General features: G+C 41.6%; 1 protein-coding gene across 1 annotated transcript in view; it reads left to right on the forward strand.

Moving 5' to 3' along the window:
• The window catches only part of doc2b (double C2-like domains, beta), a 108370-nt gene extending 103610 nt beyond the window's left edge, over positions 1-4760 (forward strand). The window contains exon 9 of the mRNA XM_023430887.2: positions 1373-4760. Within this exon, the coding sequence (XP_023286655.1) occupies positions 1373-1506 (134 nt within the window). The 3' untranslated portion in view covers positions 1507-4760. The remainder of the gene's footprint in view (positions 1-1372) is intronic.
• Positions 4761-9729: the final 4969 nt, after the last annotated feature.

A 9729-nucleotide genomic window follows, 5' to 3' on the forward strand; every position in this document is an offset into this window, starting at 1 on the left:
GGGGGGGGGGCTCTTTGTTTTGTCTTGCTCTAATCAATCAGTAGTGATTAATAAATGTGTTCCACCAATTTCGTTTGGTGGCGGTACCTGCTAGAACCAATTTAATATCTAATCCGAGCTTGATGCATCTTTGTGTTCACTTTCCTGTTGTTGTTTTGGATGGATTATGTTTGTAGCTAGGCAGTTTGCTAGCTGTGTAGCTAGGAAGGTGACGTCCATATCACGGCTCGAGAAAAATCTGGACCTCTCGCCGAGCCGTCCGACTTCCCACTGGATGGCAAGAAAATAACCGAATGATAAAAATCCTCTCGATTGTTCCATATTTTTGTTGGACCGAATGGATCCAACTGTGACGATACAGAGTCACATGTTAGTGCAGTAACGGGCCTGCTCCAAGAGGCCTGGTCCACATTCCTAATCTGGCCTACCTCTGAGTTCTGATTGGTCGACAGCCATCAAGAGACGCAAGACAAGAACCGATTGAGGGTTTACCATCCCTGTCGTTTAGGAGACTTTTTTACATTTTGAATATCCAGTCTATCTATCGACCCACTAAACCCCACAGCAACTTACTATCTGAGTTTTCTGATCTTATGTTGATTGTTCTCAAAAATTATGAAAGGATTATTTTACTGGGTGATTTTAATTTTCACATTAATAACAACAATGATTCAAAAGCTTGGTGTTTTGTAACAAGTGTAGAGTTCCACCCACCACTGCTGCAGAAATAGATATCTCCTTGATCGAGTTAGTAAGTTTATTTATATAGCACCTTTGAAAACATCTCGAGTTGAGCCTAAGCGCTTTACTATCGCAGCAGATGGATTAGTTTTACAAGTGAACATAGATGAAGGAATAAATTGTGCTCAGATAAAATCAGAATCAATGCAACAGAAACGAGAGATAAAAGAGAAACAGTACAATAAAACCAACAACAGATTAAAATGCATCAGTGATGTTCCTGTTCCACAGCAGGGCACAGCGTAATGTTTGCGACATCAAATATCATCATTATTCATTCAAAACACATCCTCACTTCATTGAGTATTTAATGTCATATAAACTGACCTGTTGTCAGTGAGTAACACGCCTCATAGATCACGTGGAAGTCATTAATAATAACAAATTAATACATTTATGGAAAATCCCTTTGGCTGCTGTTTATTCTCCTCTGGCATGATTGTTGACTTCACCTGCAGGATGAATGTGTTGGCGAGAGCTGCCGAGCATAGCATCTTTAATTCCATCCCTGTTTTCAGCTGTTATGAAAACATTACAATGATTTTCTCATGTGGCACATTACAAACCTCCCTACATGTTTAACTGAGAGCTCTGCTCATTGAATCATCCCTTCTTTGTTCTCGTCTTTCAGGTGGCGTATCTCTGGGTATCAATGCAAACGGAGAGAGGCTCAAACACTGGTTTGACTGCCTCAAAAACAAGGACAAGAAAATTGAGCGCTGGCACACGTTGACCAATGAATTACCTGGTTCTTTAAATGACTGAAGACCCACATCCTGTCCTGTCGTCCAACCAGTTGCCCCCTCCCCCCGTTCCTCCCTGGCTGCACCAGATCGGACTCCTGCCTTCATTTTCCTGACTCCTCCACTCAGCTCTTCTTCTTTGGAGTTTTTCCTCATGTTGGCCACAGCGACCTGTGACACTCCTCTTTGGGAATCTATTCCCTCTCAACAGGGCTCAACTAAAACAAATATCCAAAACCTTATGCTTGTGTTCCACAACACTTTCACGTATACAATAGGATTTTCATTTTTCTCTTTTATTTTACTTTAAAGAGAAATTCAAACAACCAAATCAATCAAAGGGGTCGGTGGTGAATTTCCAAGCCTCATAATTCTGTATGATCAGTGAAGAAAAAAGGAGAAAACGCCTTCGATTCAATTAGAGCTTGTACAGCAGTTAATAATTTACCAGTGATTGACCTGAAACAGCACAAATAAAGCCTGTGGCTGTGAAGTAAAACAGAACTTTAAAAGAGTAGAGATCCTAACAAAGGATGTAGCAGCATTTCATACTGTTGGAGTGTGCAGAAAAGTTTAGTGGAACAGTTGTCATCTTCTCAAGCAAACCCTCCATGTTCAGTCTGCTTGACACTAATATTCAGTGTCGTAGAGGAGCAGCTGAAGAAACGAATCGACCGCACATTTGAAGGTGTTGCACTTCAACACGATCGTAAAACCGTTGGGTAGTGCAGGTCCCGCTGTCGTTCACCCCTCGAGTAGGTGGCTCCCACGGCAACAAGAAGTTTGTTTTCTCCTGTAGTTTCAGTCATCCGGCCACGTGAGAACAACGTCATAGGAACAGAGAACCTCCTTAAAGTAATTATAATTTATTAAGCCCTGAGAAGGCTTCAAACAAACAGCGTTTGTGCTGCCCGATCGAGACGGCGCGTCCAAACAGCTTCATCCGTCAAACATGAACGTTGTGTTCAGGTGACAAACACCTCTAGCAGCTGCAGGAATTATGAGTCCTGTCCGCCGAGAGCAAAATGTAATAATGACGTTATTATTATGACCAAACCAAATGTAAATACAGCAGAAAGGCACTGACATATTATGTGGCGGTGCAGACGGGTGTCAGACTGTATCAAACAGAATGTACAGATGCTTATACTGTAAGTACTTTGCCATTTAATTTGCAGGATTTGTTGGTCTGACTGCATCTAAAGGCAAAAGTGTTAAAGCTTATTCTGAATATTCACACAGGAAGGAGAAAAGGTCTGCAGTCATAGCCTCCTCCTGGTTGCATCGCACTACCTCCCTCATCCGTCTCCTACAACTGTGTCTTTTCTTTCTATAGCCTTGACACCATGAATCGTACAAATGGATATAACTTCTGCATAATCAGCAGACCAGATGTATCGTAGGTAATCGGGCTCGAGGAGACTGCTACGTTTACAGTTTTCCACTCACTGTGACAGAGAACAACGATCCCATTCAGCAGAAAGTTTCCAGCGGAGACGTCCTTGTGAAATTTGATTAAGTTTACAAAAGGAAACACACTGTCACTCTCCATTCAGTATCTCCATAGCTGCCGAAGCACCAAAATACAGTTGCATTTTTAAGGAGGAACGAATCAGCTACTGTGTCTACAGACTCTTACCATAACCCCTTAACACAGCATTATACATCTGCCTTTAGATGAGACAACAAGCATTTTGTTTCAAGTATACCGAGGCCTTCACTCCTTTAGAGGGATATAGCTCCATAATCAGACAAAACAACCCTCAAAATGCAAGGCATGATGGGTATAAGGAGATGGATGTTGGTAGCTTAACTTCTACTAGAGGATTTCAGGACGACCGATGGCCCAGTAAGCAAACTGTCTGGCCGGTGTCAACTGAATAAACCAATGCAAAAATCAACTTCACATAAACTCCTCCTCAAGGCTTCATACAGAAAGTATTCATGACATTACAAACACCGATTCCCTGTGTGTCTCTGTGTAGACAAATCAATATGAACTAGGTGTCAAAGCGCCACCTACTTGGATTACTCACTGATTTTTTTCAGTGTCATCCCCTAAACTACAGAGCTGCCTAGTGTGGTAATCCTGACCTGATCGCAAGTGTTTCGTCCGTTCAGTTTCCAGACTACAAAATGCCGGTTTCTTCTCTAACAATGAATAACTAAATCACATATGCATTTTGAAGTTTAACTCAAATCTTGGTGAATCAAGGGCACAAGGCAGCAGTGTTGTTTTCGATCAGCTGGCTGCAAGTCTGTGGTCGAAAGTGATTTTTACTTGCGTCTTATGAGAGAATGCAGATGAAATTTCTGATGAAACGGCCGTGCACGGTGTTCGCAGGGTGCCACCGAGTCACACTGGAAGAACAGACGGCGAGCCAAAGGAGTGCAGTAGCTGCTGTGAGCCTGAAGAGAGGTCACGGATGTAAAAGCAGATCTGTATATGCACCTGATAATTCTGATGATCTGTGGATAATTTCAGCACAGAGGTGGAAACATTCGCCCTCGCTGTGCACGGTAATCACGCAGCCTTATTTTTGCTGTGTGGAAGGTAGAGAGCCTGCTTGATGGAGACCGTCTGTAATCAACAGCGGGGTGAAGTTCAGTGGGTGACCCGCCTGGTGAAAATCACTTGTCGAACCACAATACCACATGATTGAGCAGCTCTGTGATGTGCGTGCGCTCAGCTTATTGTTTACACTACAGAAAATGAGTTTCCACACACACACACACACACACACACATACACACACACACAAAAAACCCCAGCAGGCGGCGTTTTCAACCGTAATGTGGATGAAAATGTTCCTGCTGTATGTCAAAAGGGCAAAATTTTAAAAGCAGAAAGTTTACGTCAAATACACACAAACAAACAAACAAACAAAAAAAAAAGAAAAGAAAAAAAAATACTTCTACTAATAAAAAGCATGTATTGTTTACAACAACAGCCTGTTCTTGCTGAAGTTCAAGTTTGCTGCTGAAAGGGCAAACACGCCCTCGCTCAAGTCACTGCGATTGTTCACTCGTGCAATGCAAGCTTTGCTGAGGAGGGCCGAGGTGAGAAGGGCAGGATTTTTAATATACTAGCCGTGTGCGTATATTGTTTCTATGTTGCTGCATACATTTTGGATTTAGATTTTTTATTTTGTTTGTTTGTTTTTGTTTGTTTTGTTTTGTTTTTTTTCTTATTGTAAGCAGCGCCACTATAAATGTATCAAACAGAATGTACATGTTTAACCCTTTCTATTCCACAGTAAACCCTCTGAGAATGTGCGCCTTAGTGCTCTGTGTTGTTGATATTGTTCATATGTCAGGTCTCAAGTTCTGTAACACACACACACACACACACATATCTGGGAATAGCGTTGGTTGAACTTGCATCCCAGGAGCAAACTTCTTGTCATACACTAAGATAACTAAAATTTCCCCCCCCCCCCCCCCCCCCCCCCCCCCCTCGAGTCCCTGTGCAGTCCTGAAACACGACTAAAAACCTGAGTTGCCCTCACGGACCAGTAGGCTGGGATGCATGCCATGTATTTGTGATTTTATGAGTTCGATTCTGCAGTATAACCTTTTCCGCATGCCCCCAACCCCCGACACCAACCTTTCCTCCTGAACCTCCACCGTGCGCTGACTGGTAACACAGAAACGCCACACAAATCAGTCCTGGCGTAAACGTTCAGGATTCCCGTCAGGCTCAGCTAACGGCTCTTTGTCACGACCTCACGTCGCCGCGAGTGATAGGCCGGGCATGTTTGTTTTTAAGGAGCATGTCGACTCTGTTTTTATGATCATCATCATTTAAAACTCGCTAATTACAGTTGGTGGATGGTCACAAACAGCCCCAGTGTCTGTGTTTTTAATATTATTACCTTCTGAACCTGTAGTTTTATTGTTGACGTAGTGTTATTTTTTTTTCCTTCTCACACAACATCTCATTCATTTTGAAGAAACTTTGACTTTGATAGCTGATATTACGCCTTCAAAGCCGGGTAATGAAATGTTTAACGCATCATATCAGGCCTCACATCTTAGTTTTCTTTAAGTGTTAACAGCCTCTTCAGCCACATTGATTTGTGAGGCACAAAGCGGCTGTGAAACCTTGTTGGCATCTCAATAAACTCCTTGACACAACAGTGGTCTCTCTCTCTCTCTCTCTCTCTCTCTCTCTCTCTCTCTCTCTCTCTCTGTCTGATGAATATGTAATGAATTCAACCAACGTGTGATTTTGATTTTGTAATATGTCTGCCTTTGTATGCAAGCTCAATATTATGGGGAGAAAAAAAACAAAATCTGCATGCATATGTTCTTGGTTTTGTCATGAGATGACTTTGCCTAATGTTTGATACTGTTTTCTGTATTTAAAAAAAAACAAAAAACAAAACACACGACTGTGGATGCTCTAAGATTATGCTATAAGTCAGTCTTTCTTCTGGACAACATTTTGTACCTTTGAACACTATCGCATTGCCTGTTTGGCTGCTGTATTGACTATCTGGAAGCGTGACTTGATGTGAATTAAAATCTCTCCTTTGTTGTTTTGTTTCCTTTTTAACACTCAGGCACTTGTTTGCATTATTCTGGTTTGTTGAATGTATGACTATAAATGATTGTCCCAAATTATATTTTAGTCCTATGCCAAATGGACAGGTATCTGTGCCTTTCTTATTTCTGTTTCTGTGTTTTTGCACCACACGCCTCCGAAGAAAAAACATGCGACTATAGGCAAAACACGATGAAGGCAAGAAAACATGTTCACCGTTAGATACTCTCTTCCATAATGCTGAAGCCTCACTTGTTTCTGCACACCGTGGTGATTAGTAACGATGGGAGACGTAGCGAGAACACGGATCAGATTATTCGTGTAGTAAAAGTTCAGCAGTGTGAGTTTGTGTGTCGTGGTTTCTGTAGGTCAGGTCAGGGTCCATGCTAATGGTGGTTGCGAGCAGCAGGTGGTTCCTGGCTGCTGAGTGATAAAAGTGTTCTGTATTTTGACTGGGAAGCAACAGGAAGCTACATTACTGCTGGGTTTCCTGCTACTGCACGGCCAGTGTGATCACGCAAGTTCAAGCCCGTAGCAAGACGGATTAATCTGATCCTGTGTTGTTTTGTTTGTTTGTTTTTTTTTTATCATGTTTGGCTTTCAAGACTGAATCTAGATAACTTATGGTAAGTTTTCTCATCACCTCCAGAGAGCTGATGCTTCATGCTGATGGTAAACTAAAATGTTGGCCTGATGGTGGCCCTAGATAAGAGGTTAAAGGATCACTCAAGTTATTACAGTTCATCCTGAGGAACGTGAATTTCTTTACTTTCGTGGAAATCCATCCAACAGATGTCGAGATGTTTTATTTAAAATCACAAATGTCAACCTCACGGAGAAGGTAAATGAAAAGTCAGAATATTCCCAGTTTTTAAGATTAATCATCTTTGAACTTTTGATATCTGTAACCAAATAATGTGCCAGTCTATCTGATAGATGTTGATATATGCAAGATGAAAAGTGAGTGGATCGTCTGAGTTAGCAGGATTCATCCTCTGGGAACAATGATAGTCTGTGCAGAATTTCAGGGGATTCCATCCAATAGTTTTTGAGTTATTTCAGTCTGGACCACAATATATTTGAGGGATTTCTCAGGGAGTCACATATATGAAAAGATCTCAGTGGATCAAGCTCCAAAACCACTGGATTCTACATTTTACATAACGCAAACTAAAGCATCCGTTCAGTAGCTCACGTCCACACGGCTTCATTAAATAGACTCCCTGTGACTAGAAAGCTGATCTTTATCTGTAAAATTGGGTTTTCCACTTAAGCAATCTGAAGATAATTAGTCTTTATTTCTGAATCACTGCTTCAGTACTGACAATACAAAATGAACCTTGCAAAAGAAATAAATGAATAAGAGAAAAAAATAAGAATTTCTGTTCAGATGAGAGAAGCTACTGCTGTAATTAATGTTACACTACACTGAAGTGTTCACCAATCACAGCTCTTCCTGTTCACACATCTGCTGAATTATACCTGGCCATTTTTCAAGTGGTGTTCATGCAATCCCAGAAGATACAGATCTCATGTTTTCGCCTTTAGCCAGGTTACTCTTGCAGAAAACAACATCGAGGCTGCAGCACAGCCTTGATTCAGATGCAGGGAACAAAGGAAAATCAATTAGCTGTGTGAGTGCCTGTTTCTTCGTGGCCCTCGCCCCCTCATGCCCGTTATTATCGCCCAACAGTGAAGGAGCCTGAACTCCGTCAGCAACATTCAGGTACTAATGTCCCTGTCAAGCCTTCCTCAGAGGGTCAGTGACACAGTGTGGTAACAGTTACCTGCAGCTTCATGCAGCCACACACATCTTTTTTTAGCCGTGTGTTTTTTCAGATGATGATGTGGAAGGAGAACCGTAGAAGATGCCCCTTTAATTTCTTGTATTTTTTTAGGACAATTTGACATTGTTGTTGAGAAGAATAAAAAAACGTGAGCTTTCAGTCATATCTAACAAACAGAATATGCATGAAAACGATGAACGAGTGGCTCTGGTGGCTCGTTGAGTCCTGCAGCTGAACTCTGAGGACTCTGCATGTAGGAAGGAAAAAGAGAAGAAGATGGATGCAGCAATAAAAAAAAAAATAAGGCAATCAAAGTGAAACGTGAAGCCGAGATTAATAAATTCATTTTCTTGACCGCAGTCTGAAAGGTTGTAAGTGTAATAGTTCTGCTTTGATGATGATGTATGATGGGGGGGGGGGGTTAGTAAATGACTGTGGCAGCAGATGATCTGGTGATTTCTGCTTTTAAAAAAAAACACAGCGCTGAGCCAGGTGTGACCATGGCAACCACAGAAACCACACACTGCAGCCGTAAGGCCGCAGCCTTTTTTTTTTTAAATAGCCTATATCATATATCAGATGAGGTGCGTAGGAATCATATCCTCACTTTCTTCCCTTTACGCAGGCCGGTCCAGAAGAATAACAGGATATTATACCTATAGGTTATAAATAATCTTTTGTCTAGTATTTCCTCCTGATCTTCTCTCATCATCTGCTTTGTTTTAGAAAGATCTTTTTTAGCTTCCAACTTCAAACAATTCCTTCTTTATTACAATCACAGGCTGATGACACATTGTTAGCAGCTGTGCTTTTTCTTGTTTGTTGTTTTATTGTTTTGTGCCTCATAATAAAACTATTGAATCTGTCATGAAATTCTTGTTTTTAAGCTCAGGTAGCGTCTTTTAAACGAAACTTGCCTCCGTGTGGAGCAGAACAGGCGGCCCTGAGTGACCATTTTAAATCTCCCAAATACGTATACGCCACGAACAGGCGGCATTTATCAACAAGTGATTTTAAGTTTGTTGAAGAGAGATTTAGGATGAGAGTAAATGAAAATGTTCTTGTGTGAAGCCCCAGTGTCCCTGCTGTCAGTCGGCGTGGCAACCAGAAACACAATGTTAAACCGCAACCAACTGGTGGTGGCAAATGTCTAATGTTGTAATTTTGTTTCAGTTCTGCTAATTGTGACACTATGGCACAAAGGAAACAATAACTTGTGTAAAATCTAGTTCATTTACTCGTCTGTTGTCTCCATGAAAAGTGAACTACATCCCTTTGACTTATTTGTCAAAGAACTTATATAACCGGTCAGTTTGGGTAAGAGGCTTTGGTATTTTGTGTTCTTTGAGAGTGTACAAAGTCCATTCAACCATGAGGAATGGTGTTTGCACAGATCACAGTTGTGTGTAGCGGTGGAGGGAGGTACTTCTAAGACTTGGGCTTGCGTCCTGCCAACACCCTGGTTGTTCTCAGGATTTCATCTGGGTCACGAGGAGGAGATTACAGCTTACCCTGCCCCGTCCTCCATTTTACATGCCTCTGTCTGGCTCTGTTTGCCTCTTAAATGACACCGAGCAGCAGCACGGAAACTATAAACATGTGCAGAAAGCATTCAAAATTCACTCGGCGCTCTCACAGTGCTGAAACGTGTTCATTTTTCTGAGAAATGAAAATATCACACACCCACAAATTTATGTCATTAAATCCAAGATTGAGGCACATGGCTCTTATAATCCTTGAGCAAAGGCCAAATCTCTGATTCCCGGCACCTGATTATATTATTTCTGGAAAATGTCTGATGACTCAGACTCCCAGGTAGACTCACATATTCATTATGGGTAAATGGTACAGAGCACAAAACAAAAGCTGTGTTCATTAGAAGCCCTCCGAAAATCTGCATTTGCTCAGTGCA

This window comes from Seriola lalandi, unplaced genomic scaffold (genome assembly GCF_002814215.2).
Source record: "Seriola lalandi dorsalis isolate HSWRI2012SDOR001 ecotype SW California unplaced genomic scaffold, Sedor1 jcf7180002054914, whole genome shotgun sequence".
NCBI classification, from domain to species: domain Eukaryota; kingdom Metazoa; phylum Chordata; class Actinopteri; order Carangiformes; family Carangidae; genus Seriola; species Seriola lalandi.